The sequence below is a fragment of the Ambystoma mexicanum genome, chromosome 13 (assembly GCF_040938575.1).
Source record: "Ambystoma mexicanum isolate Mex_15411 chromosome 13, UKY_AmexF1_1, whole genome shotgun sequence".
Taxonomy (NCBI): Eukaryota; Metazoa; Chordata; class Amphibia; order Caudata; family Ambystomatidae; genus Ambystoma; species Ambystoma mexicanum.
Window position 1 is genome coordinate 160,448,592 of NC_090938.1, and position 21,342 is coordinate 160,469,933.

Sequence of the window (21,342 nt, forward strand, 5' to 3'; positions counted from 1 at the left end):
GCCACTTCGACATCCAAACAAAATGCATACCCAACTACCCCCCTAGACAGAGAAGGCGATGGTTATGACACTTTGGCTAGAAAGGTTTTCTCTGGGTGGAGTATGGCCCTTAAATCGGCAAATGCCACGTGTGCACTGGCCAAGTTCACTTTCACCTTAAGGGATTGCATGACGATGGCAGCTGCATAATGATCTCCCATCATTATGCAAGGTGAAGAACGAGATGGCTTCTTAAACATTGTTAAGGATGGGAAAGATGCACTGTGCAAATCCCCCCAGACTGGTCTCAACTCTGCTGACAGTATCAGCATGGCTATGGCGGTTAGCACTGTAATGCAGTGATGTGTCTGGTTGAGAGTCTGGTTTTGCTCCAGATGTGCAGTCTAGAACTCTTAACATGCCCTTTGACGGCACACATTTGTCTGGCAGCAAGGCTGACTAGAGCCTGGAGAAGCTGCAGATCTCCAAAGCACCAGCCAAATCCCTTGGACTACAATCAGACAGCCACAACCATCTCACCCCAGTGGTACATCTTGGGGGACAGGTCCTTTCGCTATTACTCCTCAGATGGAAGAGAGTGTGGACTGTCGAATCAAAGAGGTCAGTGAAGATTCCCCTGTGGTGGACGGAGAAGAGGTGCTAAGACCGTCCAAGCAACGGCTGCTTTACCCTCAGCCGCTGCATCAACCTCCTCAAAATCTCCCTGAGGCCTTACTCCACAAGACCCTGGTAGGAATCAGACTCTCACAGCATCTGAAAGAATGGTGGAGTATTACTTCAGATGCATAGGCAGTGGAAACAGTTGCCCAGTGTTTCTGCCTTCCCTTCCTAAAAAGGCCTCGGGACCATTCACCAGGGAACTGCTCTTTCAAAGTTCCAGATCCGCTCCTTATGCAGGACATTTGGACTCTGCTACAGAAAGGTGCTATCGAACCGGTACCTGTAGCGAAGAGGAACAAGGGTTGGTACGCCCCTTACTTTCTAATACCCAAGAAGGAAGGAGGATTGAGACCCATCTTGCACTTAGGAAACTTGAACAAGTTCCTCAGGAAGGAGAAGTTCAAGATGGTTACCCTTTCTCAGATCCTTCAGGCCCGCCAGCTTCAGGACTGAATGGTATCATTGGACCTTCAGGATGCTTCCTTTCATGTGCCAATCCATCACAAGCACAGAAAGTACCTGAGGTTCGCCTTTGGCGGTTCTCATTATCAGTTTCGAGTTCTGCCATTTGGGCTGACCTTGGCCTGAGGGATTTCACCAAGTTAATGGCGGTGGTGGCAACGAGTCTCAGGAGAGGTGGGATTCATGTCTACCCCTACCTGGACGATTGGCTGATCAGGGCACATTCGCCTGAACAGGCCCTGGAACATCTCAGCCTGGGCTTCTCTGTCAACCTCAAGAAGTCCCACATGAAACCTTCTCAAAGGCTTCAATTCATCTGAGCTATCCTAGAGCCTCCTTGGGAAAAGCCCAGCCACCCGAGGTGAGGCCTGGTCACGAAATTCCAGAATGTCCAGCATCTGCCAACCTTTTTTGAGGTTGCTCGGCCTCATGGCATCCTGCATTTTCTTGGTGCCAGAGGCCCGCCTGAGAATGAGATCCCTTCAATGGGCCCTCAGCACTCAATGGTCCCAATTTTCAGGGAGGATTTCAGACCTCCTTCAGTTTCCGAGCAGAGTTGCACAGGACCCTCTGTGGTGGTCCTACGAGGATAGCAGTTTCACAGGAGAACCTTTTTGGCAACCATGGCCAGAGATAATATTAGTGATGGACGCTTCACTCATGGGGTGGGGAGCCCACGTCAACGATCTGACTTTCAGTGGTCGTTGGTTTCCATCAGTGTACAAACTACACTTCAACCTGTTGGAGCTGAGGGTAATCAGACTAGCGCTGAAGGCCTTTCTACCTTCTGTACAGGGAAAGAATGTCCTGATAATGACGGAAAACACAATGGCCATGTACTACCTCAACAGGAGAGAAGGCATGGGGTCACTACCACTGTGTAGAGGAGCAATGCAGCGCTGGTTCTGGGCAATTCAAGAAGGAATCTCTCTATAGGCAGTTCCCCTACCCGTAAAGGAGAATATGGCATCGGACACTCTGAGCAGAGAGAGCACAGTCTCCCATGAGTGGGAACTAGCTCAGGAAGTCCTTTGAGAGATCTTCATACTTTGGGGAACCCCTCAAGTGGATCTGTTCACGACCAGTGTCAACTGGAAGTGTGAACTGTTTTGCTCTAGGGAATTTACTCCAAAAGGAGCTCTAGGGAACGCGTTCATTGTGGACTGGGAGTTTTCACTCCTGTACGCGCTTTCTCCAGTCCCCATCATTCCTCACATGATAAGGAGGTTGAGAAAGTTTGGGAAATCCATGATCCTGATTGCCCCCAATTGGGTCAGGAGGACGTGGTACCCGGACCTTCTGGACATGTCCAACTACCCTCCAATGCATCTTCAACAAAGAGAGGACCTTCTCTTGCAAGAGGAGGGTCTTGTTCTACATCCAGAGGTCAAGACACTCAGCCTTCATGCATGGTCTCTGAGAGGCTGAGGTACAAGGATTGGGACCTCCCGGATGATGTAATGGAGATTTTGCTTTCAGCCAGAACGCCAGCAACCAAATCCTTATACCGCTATTATTGTAACAAATTCTGGAACTGGTTCAGGGATAAGAATGTGGACCCTTTTGCATGCAGTACACCTATGGTGTTATCATTCTTATTACACCTGGCCAATCTGGGGCTCCAGGTTGGTACAATTAAAGGGTATCTAATATTGCTCTCTATTTTCAATCGCTCCTCTGCAGAGGTATCTTTCTACAAGATTCCACTGGTTATACAGTTTTTGAAAGGATTGACTAATGTTTTTCCTCCGGTCTCTTTTCAAGTCCCGGTTTAGGATCTCAACCTAGTTCTGAAATTCCTAATGTGTGCCCCATTCGAACCTATCCACTCCAGTCCTTTAAGATTATTAACCTTAAAGACCATCCTTTTAGTGGCTCTTAGATCAGCCCTTAGGGTGAGCGAACATCAAGCCTTATCCTGCAAGCTTCCTTGCACAGTCTTCTTTAGGGATAGAGTGGCCCTTAAGGTTAAACCTAGCTTTCTACCAAAATTGTGTCCGAGTTTCATTTTAACTACAAAAATCATTCAACCTTCTTTCTATCCCCCACCTCATCCAGGAAAGGAAGAAAGGCGGCTACACAGGCTTGACCCAAGATGTGCACTTAGTTTCTACATATCCAGAATGCCTACATTAAGACAAGACTATCAACTTTTTGTTGGTTTCACAGGCCATACGTTGATTGTGGCGGTCTCGAAAGAACCTTTACCTAGGTGGATCATCCTAGGAATCTCGAAATGCTACAGATTAGCCTGAAAATATCCTCCACAGGGTCTCAGAGTACATTCAACCAGGGGCATGTCTACTTCCTCTGCTCTACAGAGGGGAGTCCCAATTAAGGATATTTGTGCTGCTGCAACATGGTCCTCAGTCCACACTTTCACCAAATATTATAGTCTGGACTCTTCCTCAGGCCGGGAAGGTGTTTTTGGAAAGGCAGTGTTACATTCTGTACATACAGACCAATAAGTAACCCCAATATTCTAATCGGAAACTGTACATTCTGACTCCCTCCTCCATAAATGCAAATACTGCTTTGGGAGTCTATCATAAGATGAGGAATACATGGGAGGACACAATCCATTCGAAGAACAGGTTACTTACCCATGGTAACGTTCTTTCGACTGGATGTTTCTCCCACGTATTCCTCATCGCCCTCCCAATCTACCCCCAGTAGAATTTCCATGTCATTGCAGCTTACGTTCTTTCAGGGTGAGTAGCTGTCGGGCTTAGGATAAACAAATACATGTAAAAACTGAACTGAAACCAGCGGTCGCTGCGTGTGCTATATACAATCGATGTGGTCGACACCGAGACAGAAGCCCTTGAGCGATATCGAGTCAACAGGCATCGATGTGCAGCGCCCCCTGCTGGATATGCAGATATTATAAGATGAGGAATACGTGGGAGGAACATCCAGTCGAAAGAATGTTACCATGGGTAAGTAACTTGTTCATCTCACCTAAAGTGTGCAAGCAAACGTGCTTTGTTGGCGAGAGCATGGTGAGACCATAAGTATCAAGACGGTCTTTGACCCACCGGGTACATGCAAAGTTGTAATACAACATGTTCAATTGGCATTTGCTGATCCACAGCACTGCGCTCATTTGGGTAGTTTTGGATAACCTTTTCAAGAAGCCAGACCTGAAATGCACTAAAAGTACACCAAACATTGTGCCACAGGTCTTAGTGTCATCCTTCCTGGTACTGATTGATTGGCAGTCTTTAGAGCAACTCCCATCTTTCTCTCTCTCTCTCTCTCTCTCTCTCTCTCTCTCTCTCTCTCTCACTCACCATCTTTCACTCCATGTTCTCTCTACCTCTATCACAATAACCCTAACCAGCGGTTGACAGGCCACTCAGCCATTCAGCATTGCGCACAAGGAAACACAGTAGATGACTTATTTTATTTGGCCAAAGCGTTACAAGAAGATCATACGTTTGTTCAACACATTAAAAAAAGAAAAGATTCTTTTGTGTCCTGGCCCTTGGCATTTCTGTAATTTCACTGCTTTCACGCTGGTAGAATCCTAATAATGTGGTCTTGCCTAGTTGCATGGGTGGCTTGCAGGTGTGTATCTGTGTGCTTGCGACTGGAGGGTGTGGGTGTCCATGTGTGTCTGAAGTGGGGCAAATGTGGTTAATGTCCGATAGTGCCATGGATGTGCGCTCATCATGTCTAGGCACGTTAGCAGTGTGTCAGCGAGGTTGTCATGCACCTAGTAGAAGTACCGCTGTCAGTGCCAATTCCACTAGGAAACATAATGGAAATGTCTGCGGAACAACAGGGATGCCTGCAATAATTTCTTTATTTTGGCAATGGTTGTTATTTGTGTTGGTCAGGGATTGTGCTGTGACTGTGACAGTGACCAGTGAGATAATGTGAGTTGCCTTGGTCGAGCACTGCACACATTCTAAGTGGCACAAAACTAGGATTTGATTTGAGACCAGTCTGCAAACTTAGAATGTCTTCATCATGACCTACTTTCCTTCTCCCCATCACCATGTTTGGCTTTCATTAATAGTCAGTTTTACAGAGAGATGACTTGAAAAACTACACACATAATAATAAACCACAGACAAATATATACATTCTTAGAGAATTATGTTTAGAAACTAAAGATGAGTGTTGCGTTTTGTTCCCCCATCTTGAATGAAAAACTACAAATACCAGAATGCAATTCAGCACTGGGCTAAGAATAAACCTGTGTGTTTTGTAAATGTACTTTCAAGATATAAAGAATCACAACAAAATGTGGGTTGGAAATGTAGCCTGGTTGTTTTAAATGTTTGAAAAAAAAATAAACGTTTTGATTTGCCATAAAAATGTCTTATTTCTGTGACATAGGGTTGGGAGGTTATAGCGGAGCCTCCTCAATGACCTCTCTACATTATCTCTCCTGGGCATCAGAGCTAAGGCCTTTGCTTGGTTTGCTTCATACCTTGCCCCGAGATGCTTTCAGGTGTCCTGGAACAGCCTTACCTTCTCACTCAACCCCACTCAACCCCACCCAAACCCCACTGTCGGAGTTCTGCAAGGGTCTGCCCTTGGTCCACTTCTGCTCATATTCTATACTTTCGATCTTTGCACCCAATCTCATCTTACAGCTTCTTCCATCAACTCTTTGCTGACGACCCTCAACTCTTCTTCTCCTTTCCCTCCTTATCTGACAAAATGTTGGCAACAATTTCAAACTGTTTGTTCGCCATCAAATATTGGATGGTGTCTCACTTGCTCATGCTCAACTCCCATTAAGACTGAAGTTCTCTACTTGCCAGCCAAACAGGCTTTCTCTTCCTTTCCCTCTCTTCTTCTCTTCACTCCTGACTAACTTCCTTGCTCTGCTTCCACTCATAACTTTGGTGTCATCTTTGAACCATCTCACAACTTCTCGCTGTTCAACCCCAAATCTGCCGTTGCAGCCAAACTCAACCTCCTCAATATCAGGAGAAGTGATCATCTTCTTCCTTTCAATATTGCTAAACAGCTAATCTCCTCTATATCAGACTACTCTGCCAGTTTTCTCTATGCATTTTTACTTCTAGAGAAAGTCCTCAACTTCACGGTCTGCACCCTTTTCAACCTTTCTCTCTTTACGTCTACCTCCTCTGCCCGTCAGCTGATTGGCTAGCTATGTATGAAACAAAAAGCTAAGCATAAACGTATTCTCATCATCTTCAAAACGTTCCATGCACCCTACCTAGTTGCCCATCTCATTCCCTACTCTCCCCCTCACTCATTCCTCGGACATCTCCTTGCCACTACTCAAGCCCCCTGTCCTCCCTATTGTTTCTGCTCTCTCCTTATCCTCACTCCCCTACTCTGGAACAGCCATCCTCTCCCTCTCTGTATTACTCAAACTCTACCACTATTTAAATCCAAGCGTAAAGCCCACCTCCTATCTGAAGACCTGTTTCCCCTAGCACCCTGTTTGTTACTCCATCACCCTTCTTCCCTCTCTCCCTACCCTTAATGGACAACCCTACACCACTTTTCTGTCACCCCTCAATCCTTCCTTTAGCACTTCCTCCACCAACTCGTTCCTATTTTATTATGTCCTGTTCTCGGCCCTGGTTTAGGTTTCCAGCTTCCCCTGCAACATCTGGTCTGCAAGTCATATTCTCTCACCCCATTGGTAAGGACACAAATCCTTCGCTCTATCATCAATGTTACATTTTGCAAGCATTCTTGTGCCAAAAATGCATTTCTTTCCTGTGATTTCTATAAATAAATGCATTTTTTAAGGTTATGAATTGCTGAACTTTCTTTGGGGGTGGCCAGACCTATTTCTTGTCCCAGTCTGACCCCGTGCCTAACCCTTTAGATGCCATTACAAGTCACTCTCTGCCTCTCTCTCCTCCTTACTACATATCCCAACAAAAGCCATAAATCTCGCTCTACAAAACCCACTCCAAACCCCTCTCTTGATTCCCCTTTTCTATCACTCTCAAAATTGCTCGCTCTCTCTCTCTCTCTCTCTCTCTCTCTCTTTTTTTCTCTCTCTTTCTCTTTCTCTCTCTCGCTCGATCTATCTCTCCCTCTCTTCATGTATGCTGTCTCTCGATTTCACTTCTCTCCGTCCCTTTCTAACTATTTCTCTGCTTCCCTCGAGCTCACTATCCCTAACCTTATTGATGTCATTAGTTGTCCCTATCTGATCCTCACCTCTCTTGCACTCTGGAGGTTTTCCCACTCTGGCGTGTTGTAATCTGGGTGTGGTGCAAAAGAACGGGGCATCACATACTGCATCTTTGGAACTGTGGTCTTAAACTAGACACAACTACTTTTTGGGGGGAGCAGGTGGAAAACACTACAAAAACAATTGTATTATTTATTTATTGTTTTCATTTGTTGATAGCGCCCAGACCCGGAGGTATCACAGTGCCAGGGGTGGACTGGCCTATAGTGAACTCTGGAGATTTCCCGGTAGACCTCTGCACCCTGGGCCTCTTTTGTGAGTTATTTCCACATTTTCCCATATGAAAATGGCTGGGTTTGCTGAAAATGTGGAATATGGGGCTACTTTGAAAACAATTTGCAGGGCCTCTTTTGGTTCCCAGTCCACCCCTGCACAGCGCCAGGCAAATAAGAAATGCATAAAAAGAACCTGTATCCACTTCTACATGGTTAATACCTATTCTTTTAAACTGGTATGGTTTCTCAAAGTGAATGACAGGTGAAGATTTGCATAAGGTCATGAGAAGTTTTTAGCAAAAGCGCCATATTAAGTGGGTTCCAGGCTGAGTCAATGTCTATGGATAGGAATTCACTTTTGGCTTTGGAAAACTGGACAGAGCGGGCGTTTTCCCCTGTCATAGAGAGATGGTCCAAGAATCAGTAGGCAGTGAGGCTGCACCCATCCCACCATATAGGTGATCGTGTAGGTTATCGGGCAATAATAAATAGTCTCTCATCTCTGCAAAAGCCGAGAGTGGAGCTGCCATGCCTGGTCTCCTCAGCAAGGCTGCAAGAAGGGTGCTCCATCAGTTACCACAGCCTAGTATCGGTGGCTTGTATAATCTACAAGTCCAAATTGTACAACAAAAACCCTTCCTTCAACTGCATTCAAAGTATCCTTCCCTGTGACCTGGAACACAATCCACCCTGTCCTTCTCATTTATGGTTGGTTGGCTTAATCTGTTTCCTGTTGTATTGCCTAACTGTCTTGTTCTGTCCTTTGTTTCCTGTCTTCCTACCTCTTTGGGATTCAAGGTTCTGTCCGCTAAGCATAAAGCGCCTCTGGATGGTGAGGCCAACAGGTAATGGATGAGTGGGTCACATCCTTCCCCCTTCTACCCCTCCTGCAGTGCTTCCATATTTGCTGTATTTGCAATGGTTTTAAGACAATGACGTCATCAGGAGGGGCAGCTTGCCCTGTGATGTCATCTGCTATGCGACTCTGCTCTGGCATAGATATAGATATAGGGTGCTGCTGCTTTGCTGGGGATGTTTGTTCTACACCACTAATAACATTTCTCCTAGGTTACCAAAGCATTGCGACTCAATCATTTTTTAGTTTGTTTATCTAAACACTACCAGAAAAACTGCATGCTCTATCGTAAGCCAACATCTCATTGGTCCGTGCAATACAGTTTGTTATACGCTTGTGTATAAACATAAAATAGTTGTTTCATACAAATACACACACTCTGTCCGGCCAGTTTCGCTCCTCCCGCCTGCTTCCTCAGGGATTATTTAAGAAACCACATACAGAACTTCTAAGTACATAAAGTCAAGGGGCAAAATGATGTTACTTGCAGTCTCCCTGTTCACTGACGGACATTGTACAGGACCACAGTATACTCTTCCTCTCAAAAACGCCTCTATGGCAGTTGACCAGTTTCACGCAACCAAGGAGAGACTAAAAATCTTCACATCGATAAGAGGCTTAAAAAAAATAGGACATTTAAAAGGAGACAGTCATACTCAAGGAAACATAGAAAACATTTGTAAATGTTTTAGTAAAGGAATCGTGGTAATGGAGGCCCCTGTAACCATAAAAGACATGATAAAGATTCAAAAATATTAACTGCATTCATTTCTGTTTGGCCATTTGCTCTTGCCTTCCAGACTGAAACCGGCATGTGCCATTAGCAATGACCTCGGTTTCCTATCATACTATATAATAAAAGGCCACGTGTATGTTTGTCCGAAGCCGCCATGCTCCTGCTTCGCCCGTTACCACCGCTAGAGGGAACTGTTGCCTTACGCATACAACTATGAGACTTCAAGTTCATCTTCCAAGCGAACAAAATCTGTGCATCAACAATGATGACATACAATTAGCTGCAGAAAAGGCTCAAAACAGGGATGCGCCTTTGACCGCATATTTCAAGTGGCACACACTAAGAAAATACATACATTTAAAACAAAAACATATAAGCAGAATTTCCTTTGATTAAGCCGCTCAATGGAAATTTAACAAAAACAATGATGAGGAGACCTCCACACAACACAAATGTGGCCTGTGTACACAGGCCTTTGCACTAGTAGTTTAATATTCAAACTTCTTAACCATAGGGAGCCATTGGTGGTGAAGTGGGCGTTGAAGAAAACCCCCTCCTAGGACACATGTATTTTAGCCCAACAATGATATCTGCAGTCCATGCATAGCACATAGGTCACTGAAAGACGTCCATCATCAGATAATGTATATGTTGGGCAGGGATGCCCGCTCTGCATCTTTGGACTGGCATGGATGCCCGAATACAATAGTAAAGTGGAGTCGTCATATGAAAGCAAATAATGCACACAAAAACTAGTGCAGTTCTCATTGATGAAAGGGCCCACCAACTTCATGAGGTCACAATACAAGTGGAAACCAGCCAAGGCATCACTAGACGGAAGGATATTCTGGACCCATTATGGTTTATGATGCAGGATTCGGAAAGGAACACTGGATTCTACTTTAAAGCCCTGTCTTGGGGGGATAGCTCAGTGGCAACATACTCATCTTAGAAGCAAAATGACACGGAGCAACACAGGTTCGATCCCTGGGTCCGCTCTTAGAAAGCTCTGGGTATTAAGCGCGTTATAAATAACCTATCCTATCCTATCATATCAAAATGCCTCATTTTCGAGGGCCGTGTCCATGTCCCTTGATTCAAACTAATATGCCTGAGCAAAGAGAAAGCCTTTAATAAGGGACAAGGGAGGTTACCACTTGGTAATGGCCCAAGCAGTGGATTTTATTTGTAGTCCAACACTCCACAATGAAGGTGGAATGTTCGGGTTGATGTGGTTTCCTCGAGATTTGTTAATCACGGAAGAATTCATCTCATTTGTTTGTAGGACTTTTTACTGCAAATGTATGCAGGGGAGACCCTGCCCCCCGCCCGCATCCCTCTCATCCCCTCTACATTGCCCTGCCACCCCCCGCACCCCACCACATGCATTTGCATTACATTTTGTGGAAAACAATTCAATGATTTCTCCCTCGATGGAAAAACCTGCGATGGAATCTACCGATCTGGAATGTTCTACTTACAGCAAGGATAGACTAAGGAGAACAATGAAATGTTGGGACAGAAGATGTATGCTTCCATTATTGCCCTCTGCCACTGTATTGTCTGCAATAGGACTGCCAACATTCCAGTGGTCAACTATAGGTTTATAGCCCTAACCATTGGGCTGGCAGATAATGGCCCAGAAGCTCAAGCTAACTTGTGCTTAGGCATATCTTAGCTGATGTAGCCCATTGGTAGGGAGTGGGCTAAGGAGCAATTACTGCTCCAGTACAGGCTGCCTTTAGCTCTGATGACCTTGGGGAACTACTCTTGAGGGGAGCAGGTAGACTGGTCGATGGCGCCTCAACAGGCAGGGCTGCGGAGGCACTACGTGTCACCAGGGAATGTTAGTGAACTCTTGGAGCGGTGAGGCCAGAAATGGCTGTTGGGATGACCGTGCAGGAGGGGGAAGGTGGTGGTAGTGTGGAGACCCAGCGGCATGGTGAGTGCAGACCCCGGGAGGCTGGTGATGTGGCAGAATCTCTCGGCTATATCAGCACAACAGGACAGAGTTTAGCCAATCGGGAAATGTCCTGCCACTACCCACAGTACAAATAAGTGTTAGAAATGATTGTAGTGTCAAACCAGTTGGTTTACATAAAATGCAGTGACAACGCTGAAACAGAGAATAAACTAGGGAAAAACACAGGATGTGGAGCAAATCAAAAAAGGACTTACACTAGATTTACCCAAACTAAGGTTATGTTCCCTGAAATCAATCCAGAAAGTAAAATGGCGTCTGTAGATCTAAGTCTGAACCAAGCCAATGAAAGGGATTTACTCAGTGGTGCTGGAAGATATAGCGATTCCAGAAATGAAATACCAAAGCCAGCGGGCATCCACTGCAACAGCAAAAATCAAAACGGAGGTAGAAACTGCAACCTCCTGATGCCAAGCAGCATTGCACCCAAGATGTGGTGCGCAACGGAACACTTCCCGGACTGATGTCACTGGTGGGACTCTACAGATCTTCTACGTCTGCGGTTGCTACGCCAATCGCATTGTGAGACTCAACTATTTGGGTGCATGTTATGATGTCAGTGTTTTTTATTCCCCACTCGTCCGTTGTGACGTCAGTAAAGATGGCCATTTGTCGCTCTTCACCTGCTTCTCCAGCTACCAATGTCCATTTCAGTCTCGGTTGACATTGCTGTCCTGTAGAGCTTCCATTGCGTGTCCCTACTGGTCACCAAAAACAGGAACCATGGCTCCCAGTGAGTCTCATGACAGAGGTGTGCAGGACCGGCTCCTGTGTTGCTGGTAGTTACCCACTGCCAGCTGCTACTTTAAATCAATACACACACCCACCTCTTTCTTCCTATGAACCTACATGTCACGTGATCAGGATAACCATGACACAAGGTACCAGGTTTCCTGTCCAGGGTTTTCGGTTGACAACAGACTATTGCATTGGGGGAGTTCACCTTAATATATGGTGACAGATGACTTTGTCACAGGGACACTGACTTGGCATCCTTGACCTCTTGTGTAACAAGTTGCTGGGAGTTGCCACGTGGTTTGCGTTCAAGTGAACAATTGGACCTAGGCAACTGATACCATAGAGGTGTAAAGGGAAATTCCAGGACTGGAAGAGTGACGTCATAATGACATGGAGTCATCTCATCAGCTTATGTAAGTGATCGTTCCTTGCCCGTTTTCTGGCACAAGTACCCAGACCGCTCTGGACATTGGTGACCGTGGACAGCTTGGCTGGCATAAGTAAAATCCTGCTCCTTGCCACTGGGACATCAGTGATCAATGCTTTCTTGCTTCTCTACCGTGGCATCAGTGGCAACTACCACTTATCTTGTGACATCCGGTCATCATCCAAGCAAAGACCAAAGTAACCATGAAGTTTAATGTAATATTTGCATTTCTGTACCCGTAATGGGTAGAAACACATCCACCAACACCAAGCGATAAAGGGTCTCTGTGGAAAATCTCCCCAGATTTATGCAATTAGCATGCGTGCCTGTCAGGTAGTCAGATCTTTGAGCAATTTTATTTAATTGAGTACTTGATTTAAAAATAGTATATATAGGCAATAGAAATACAAGCCAAAAAGGCATCCAATGAACATGGAGGAAGAAAATTATTTGTTGTGTTACCTTTCAGAGGAAGCTGTTGTGGAGGCCTCCCAGAAGCAACAGGAAAACCATCTCACTTCTATTCTTCACTCTTTTGCCTTCTAGAAACCTTAATTCGCTGGCAGAGCATTCCATTTCCACTCAGAGCATTCCATTTCCAGTCAGAGCATTCCATTTCCAGTCAGAGCATTCCATTTCCAGGCAGAGCATTCCATTTCCATTCATTGCTTCTCAACTCTTACCATCTTTTTTAGAGAGATATTTTGGAAGCTGCTTGTCCTTTGAAACCTTTTCAAGGCCTAGTGTCTCGAGGAGTCTCATGTCTTCTGCATTCAACTGGATCTAAGCATCGGAAGCCGCTCTCTGGAGTGTTGCCATGTCCTGGTGGTAGCCAGTAAAAGATGCAAGCTGGCTTGTCTAAGACAGACTATCTGGGTTTTGCCCTGTGATGGTACCAGTGAGCAAAATGTCATCCCCAAAAGCAAAATTTGTATGATATCATTGCTCCAATCGCAGAAAGATTGTTTATGAGGAGGGAAGGATAGCTCATGGGCAACGGGTTTGTCTTGTGAGCAAGACAACGTAGCACAACGCAGGTTTGAATCCCGATCCCGTGCTTAGAAACCACTCGCTGGTATTAAGTGTGTTATAAAAGAAGAGTGATAATTATGATTATTTTGTGAACATCGATGCCCCGTTTGATTTTGGGCATAGTGGCACAGGTATTGTGGACTGGCAGCAGCAGAGCTCCTTTGCCAGGTAGGAAGGTACCGCACCTCCAAATGCAAAAGCCAAACCTCCAGCATAGAAGTAATAGCAGGGCAGTGGGTAGGATGGCAGGTGTTAGTGGGGGAAGTGGAGTAGTGAGGGGAGCACAAGCTTTTCCCACAATTTAGGAGCATCTTAATGTTTGGAGGACAGTCTTTCTATTCCGTGTCAGGCTCGTAGCACGCGTGTGTACAAACTGCAATAAAAGCTATTGACAAGGTTTAGTCCTTGTTACTGTGTGCGTCAGGCCTTTCAGTATCAGCGATGATGGAACTCTTGACAGGTGCATTGTATTTCCGGGACCGTGCCTTACCGCTTTGCATGAATATGATGGTATGCCGATTTTTTTTATCTGGCTCTGGAACAGGCTTCCAATGGGAATCCGAGCACAAAAACACATACTGCCTTTCGGAAGGCCCTGAAGACTCATCTCTTCTGTTAATCTTGGGATATTGGCGAAATAGCCGGTTGCTTGGGCATCGGTGTTTGTGGCATTGACGAGGTTCTTTTGGGTGGCAGATTTTGGTCTACCATTAGGTTCCACCTGTGCCCAGATACAATTGGTTTCGTCAGGTGCATGATATAAATGAATTCAAATTCTAATGAAAGGAAGCAAGATCTTTTCACTGTTGTGTATTTTCGATAAATGGTGTTTTATCACTGATATGATAAACAATCAGCAGTGAACACTGGATTTGCCCTTGTCATGCTTTTCTGTTTTTGAGGGGACTTTCAGATGTGAAACCAATGAAAGCGGGCGCTCAGATGGTTAATTCAGGTGGTCTCAAATGAAGAAGTCAGCAGCAGCGTTAATACAGGGGGTCGTATACCCAGAAGTGTTAGCAGACCCCAGGCGGGCAGTAATACATCATAATGTACCCACGGCAATAGCACCACCATCTTCAAACCATGCTCACTTGGTGCCAGTGGGAGTGTGGACCTGTTCCTGTCTAGGGAAATGACCCATTTCAAAAGCTATTTGAAATAAAGATTGTGAGTCAGTAATAATAATAATAATGTATTTCTTATATAGCGCGGCACGCCCATAGGCCTCGGAGCTCTGAAATAACAGAAGACATTACAGTAGTACAGAAATGAAGCTTTTTCCTTCTTCAGTTATAGCAGGGGTCTGCAACCTTTAGCTCTCTAGATGCTTTGGACTACAACTTCCATCAGCCCTTCCATCAGCCCTATCCAGCATAGCCAATGAGTGTGGGTTCATGGGAGTCGCACTCCAAAACATCAGAGAGCCAAAGGTTGCAGACCCCTGAGTTATAGGGTCCAAGTTACAGACACCAAGAAACAGAGACACCCACCAACACCAAGCATGGTTGTGGATGGCAGACCTGGAGTACCACTCTCAGAACATTCATTCATCACATGTATCCAGAATTTCAGGTACTGGCCTCACATCTGGACCGGCACGCGATCAGCCTTGACTCAACATGGCTTTATTCTATCAAGAGCGAAGATGCAACACATCTCCTTCCTTTGAATCACAACAACTAACACACTAACCATGATGCAGGACAAAGCACACCAGAGTAGACCTCTCCAGATAAATCAAACAAGGGCTCTGTGCCACAATGTTCATTTATGTGTACAGGCTTTACCCTCAACTCGGCAGTGGCTTGCAAAGGTCAGTGTCTGTTGAGGCATGAGACGGGGAAACCCTTTTCAGAACGGAGAGAGATACAGATAATACAATGCGTCGCATAAAACTGCAGAGAACCGTGCACTCTTCCGGCTACAGGAAAACATCGAGACAAGACCAAAACAATTCCCATTCACAGCCTGGCACGATTAAGCAACTTCATTCGCAGAGTGCGCGGAAACATGGCAACCTCGTGGCCCATTTCCAAGACTGAAATGTGAAATCAAGGGTTTTTACCAAGTAGCTTTTGGCAGCATGTTTACAAAGAGTCAAAGCTCAAGAGAGGGGTCATATTTAAGGCTTCCAGTTTTCCGTTTTTACTGGTTTCTACACATAAATACAGACGGAAATCAATCTGCTTTCTGTCTGTATTTATTTATAAAAATGGAAAAAAACAGAAAAACAGGTCTTTCTGTATGATTCTCTATGATGTCAATAATACATCAGTAGGCCTATCACATTGCAGATTGGCAGCATGGAGACTGCAAAGGTTGTATAAAAATAGCATTTGTTGTTCTTTAAATTGCTGACAGCATATATCTTAAGGAAAAAAATTGAGCTAGCGTTTCTTTCCTATATGGCTGCATGTGTGCTTTAACAAATGTATTTTTTATTAGAATAAATGTAGAAAAATAATGGTTGTGAATTATCATTTTATATGACAAAAAATAAATGTGGATAAATACAGAAAAAAGGAAAAAAATAAATATGGATAAATACAGATGGAAATAGCAAAAAAATAAATACCATTAAACCAGAAGCTTTAGTCATTATTGCGAGATAAAGACACGCCTACAAGTTAATGTCTGAGGTGAAACGGATGGCTTTATATTGGGGAAGGCTCACAATCCTGAACATTTGTGAGTTCTATCAGGTTATTAGCACGTTATTGAGTATTTATACAGCAGGTTGGATATAAAAGAATGATGTTCCAAACTAAAAAGGAAAGCTAATGTTTGTAGGCTGCTGCTCAAATGAGAAGGATTGATGCCTATGCCAGAGATTATAGACTGTGAACTGGCCTCCTCTTCCCATCCCATGAAGCATCGGCCATCTATGAACTCTCCCCAGAGACAAAGACCGGAGAAAATCAGGTGCCCAGGAGTTTTGTAAGCAGTCTTTATTAGTTGTAGTTATGAGACACTCTCTGGAAAAAAACTCTAAAACATTTTGCCTTCAACATGTTTGTATTAGCTAGATGGATGATGCAACATCCTTATGCAAATGACTCCCTTGGTCAGAGCATGTTTCTGATAGGTCCTCTTAGTTAGAGAAAAACAGCACTTTAATATATTTGGATGGCTTATCTGGTGTACTGCAAGCCCACATTAGCATATTCTATCTGACACATAAAACTGATAAGCTTATTTTAGACTTAGCTGGACACATTTATGACAGTTCTCAACTTCTGCCAATAACAACTTCATTACATCAATGTCAATTCTTTATCTAATTTTCCTGCCAAATTAGTTAGTGTCTTATAGTGTGGAAAATAAATAAACTCTATTAAATGGTGCCAAATAATACAGCTGGTCTGTCAAATTGGTCTGCATGAAGCACATTGTGTCCTCCTCATTAAAAACATAGATAAATGTATCCAAGTTTCCCTTTCATTATCTAACTTCATCATTAATCTTGTCTGCTTTTCTTGCCAAGTTCCATTTTTAACATAACTCACCCAATTATCTCACTACGAGAGGCTGCCAAAGACTATTTCTAATGTATCAGCCTCTGTTGCTTTCTGGAAACCTTTGGCATGAGTCATGGTTTTTCCACACCTGCCTTAGAACTGGACAACATTTTGTCCTTGAGTTATCCATTTTGAAATATATCTCTGTCTGACACTGTATTCATTCTTCAGGAAGCTATTATATGTGTGGGATATTTAAAGCACCCTTCACCTCATGGATCATTCTTACCCAAATATGTGCAGTGCCATATGCACTTTTAACCTTGAATAAAGTCACTATAATCCTGATTTCTTCAAAAATAGAACCATTTGATCTGCCTATCATGTAATCTATACTGAGTTGAGGGGGGAGGGCTTGGCACCCCCTATACAACTGCATTCTGATTGGCTCACAGAAGGTCTATATTGGAATCCATGTGCTAATATCATTATACACCCATATATTATTGGTGCATGCAGTGTCCATCAAACTGAGAAGAAAATAGCAATCAGGGGAGATTTCTTGACTGATTAAGGCAAGTCGAAACATTTTCCTCTGACCCAAAGTCCTCTCTGTAGGAACAACAATGCATCAGATTAAGCATTTCATTTATCTGAGGAGATTACATTTTGCAAAAAATGATTTGTACTTCTTTAAATAAAAGACAATTATAAGACTTCAAAAAAGAATTCCAAGATGAGGTCTGGTGGGAGAGAAATATGCTACACTGTGTTGGTGTCCAATTAGAGTTAGAGGTCTGAGGGTCTTTACAGTCATGGCTGTACCCATTTGGCAATGCAGTGGAGTACTGCACACCCTTCTTTTTGAGTGTGTCATTTTCAGAATGGGGGGGGGTGCAACATCTACAGGGCCCTGCAATCCATTATTCAAGAAGAATCATACATTACAAAGCCCTGAGCTTTAATTCAGATGCTTTAGCAGAATATAAAAACAGGGTCTATGCACAAAACCACTCCAAGTTCCTAGTTTCTCCTCTAGGCCCTGAATGACCCCTATATATTCCAGCACCTCATCTACACGCTTGGTTCCACTAAACATTCCAGATGTCTGTTATAAATGGGAATGACCTGTAAACCACTGCTTTGCAGTTTGGTGTCTGTTGCATTACCTTGACTTCCCTTATTCAAATCTGGAATCGTCTCTAGCGTTTATTTAAAAAGTACATTTGTGGGTGCCACCCATGAGGTGGTCCTACACAGTCATCCATGTCACTGCCACCTTTGAGAGTATTTTCCAAACAAGAGGCAACTCTTAAAATCGGTGGGGGTATTTACCCATTGTGGGTTCTATCTCTGTATACTGGGTCTCCCCTCTATGGGAAATGCACCTAAATTTCACCCTCAGAAATTACCTCAGAATTCTGACTCCCAAAACTCATATTTTTATTTTCTCGACACCTCCTTACAACTCATATATATGTGGGGGTATGGGATATAATGGTAATATGTGGGAATGCGGGGGGTCTATCTATGTGTAAAGGAGGTTGGAAAAAAAGTCATCTTTTTCGGCCGTCGGAATTCAGAGGGTCTTCATGATAACATATGCCATGGCACTCTCATTGATTCTGTGTTTTTGGCTAGATAAATACCACATGCAGCGTCTATGCCTAGTTATGATATGATGTGTCATTTATAACGTGCCTGTACACAAGGGTTTACATGGGATGTGTCAATACCATTTCAGCGAAGCCACACAAAGACTTATGGAACTTGTACTTTTTCTTACTTTGTGGTTTCAGTTGGTCCACCTGCTGTCAAGTTAAAAGGCATAATTAACCATAGCAAAGTTGGGTATGACATTCATTCATCGCCAGGTTTTTTCTTCGCAGAGTTTTTTGCTGCTGATTTTTGGATGAAGAATTTATAAAAAAATATGGGGAGTGGGTCAAGGGATATAAGGGGTAAGGGTAGCTCCCCCTTCCTAAAAAACTAGGAAGGAGGGCTAGGCGAATGCACCAAAGTAAAAAAAATGTTACTGAGTTTTTGGGTAAAAAAATTGCCAGCAAAAACTCAGAGAATAAAAACCCAGGCGATGGAAAGACATAGAACCAGCAAAGGGCATAGTGTAGGCTTTGTGCATTATTACCATATAGTGTAGTCTGACATCACTAGGTGCCCTTTCTAACAGATGCCTCCTTTGCCGTCTTCCAGCCTGTTTGAGGACGGCATCAACTGGGGCCGGGTGATCGCCCTGCTTGGGTTTGGCTACCGAATGGCCCTCCATGTCTACCACCACCACGGCATCCGGGGCTTCCTGACCAGCATCGCCGAGTACATCGCGAGGTTTGTGCTGCAGAATAAGATCGCAGAGTGGATCATGAACCAAGGCGGATGGGTAAGTGACCTCGATTCTATTCTGTGGCACCATATTGGGTGATTGCTAGTAAGCACATCAAGGTGGGGGAAAGGGTCACTTGGAGGTCACCCATGTTATTTATGACATTGGACTTGTTAATTCCAGAGGAGTTCATTTTATAGAATACCCAAGTTCATATCATTCATAAAAGTTATTGACGCATGCATAATGTTTTACTTATTGGGTTATTATTGGAAATGTATACACAAGTACCACAAGATTGCATATATATTCATCAAGACATGGTGAATATAGAGTCAATTATAACAAACGTCTCTGCTTCAAAAAATTGTGCTAAGTAACATTTTCAAAACTAGTCACCAAAGTAAAGCCTTGAATTTGTAGACAAAATAACTCACCCACCATACATACAATCCATAAGAAGATTTTAGTAACATTTTGTAAAAACAATTACAATAAATATGCATACTCTCATAATTGCTACTATGCAAACTCTCATAAATGCTGTTTTTTGAACCCTCAAAATCACTGCTATGCAAACTCTCATAAATGCTGTCATGGGCACTCTCATAATCACTACTATGCTAACTCTCAAAATCACTACTATGCAAACTCTCATGCTGCTACTATGCAATCTCTTATTAAATAATATGCAAACTCTCATAAATGCTGTTTTATGTACTCTTAAAATCACTTTTATGCAAACTCTCATACTTGCTACTATGCAAACTCATTAAATAATATGAAAACTTGTATAAATACTGTTTTGTGCTCTTGAAATTACTGCTATGCAAACTCTTATATTTTCTACTATGCAAACTCTCAGAAATGCTCTGTGCACTCTCAAAATCACTACTATGCAAACTCTCAAAATCACTACTATGCAAACTCTTAATATGCCAACTCTCATAAATGCTGTTTTAGGAACTTTAAAAATCGCTACAATGCAAACTCTCATACTTGCTGCTATGCAAATTCTCATATTCCTTAATATGCAAACTCTCATAAATACTGTTTTAATGAACTCTCAAAATCGCTACTGTGCAAACTCTCATAATCGCTAAACGTCATCAGGGTAGTTATCACCCACCCTACAAGGTTATGGTGTGCTGAAATGAGGTTGACCCTAAAATGACATAGAGCTCATATCAGGTTCGCAGTTTGTGTCCAAACAGGGTTTTAAGCCTCAAACTAATTTAAATTAAAAGTAAGGGGACACAGAGGAAAGTTGCTTGTTGCTTTCGTGCGTCAAAGCCTTCCCCAGTTATCCCAGTTATAATGGACGGATGGTCCATATTAATAGAATTCTACGTCTGTTCGAGAGTAACATCAACCAGGGCTGGATGGGGTGTCCATTGATTACCCCTCTATGTGTACAATTGTTTCCGGGGCTTCCTCCCTCACGCCGTCTGATGTGTACCAGTTTGTGTTGCACCGTCCATTGGGTAGGAAGACTGATGATGATGTTGGATGGATATTCAATATTTGATCAATTTAGTGTCCCTGAAGGGCATGCCTTCTAGCAAACACGCCATAGGGCAGAAGAAGCAACGTGATGGCAACAATATGATCCCCTTGCAAGTACGACATACGGCATATTCTCTTGCCGAATGTGTATGGAAAATGTTGAAGACGTTGATTCATAGGTGGACCGCCATAAATCTATTACAGGGACGTCATTTCACCAAAATGCCAGGGGTAGTGGAAGTGACATCACATGATCCTTGACCTCTGATGACATCAATGGAAGTGATGTCATTTCACCCCACCAACCCTGAAGTGACATTAGAGGAAGCGATGAAACACGACCTTTCACCCCTTGAAAAAACAGGAAGTGGCATCACATAGCATTGTTTCTAAGTACACAAACAAAAAATATGGTTAAGATATCACTATTGTGATATACATTTCATACAAGAATGGATCACCATATCGAATGCAAGCAGACGTCCAAGGTCAAATGATAATGATGTGTTATTATATAGCACTTATGCTTAAGCGGTTTATATAGAACAAATATACATACAATATCACCCAACATGTGTTGGTACTCATTTATTGACTTCAGAAGGATACAAGGCTGAGTTGGTCTTGACAGCATTCGAACCTGCAACCTGCAGATTACACACACATCGCAACAGCGACCGCTCAACCCACTAAGCTATTTTACCATCTAGAGCTATCTTACCGGCTATAGT

The 21,342-nt window shown here is 43.6% G+C and overlaps 1 protein-coding gene across 1 annotated transcript in view; it reads left to right on the plus strand.

The window, feature by feature from the left end:
* BAK1 (BCL2 antagonist/killer 1) overlaps positions 1 to 21,342 on the plus strand; it is a 155,318-nt gene that overhangs the window by 123,467 nt on the left and 10,509 nt on the right. The window contains exon 5 of the mRNA XM_069633525.1: positions 18,979 to 19,162. Within this exon, the coding sequence (XP_069489626.1) occupies positions 18,979 to 19,162 (184 nt within the window). The remainder of the gene's footprint in view (positions 1 to 18,978; positions 19,163 to 21,342) is intronic.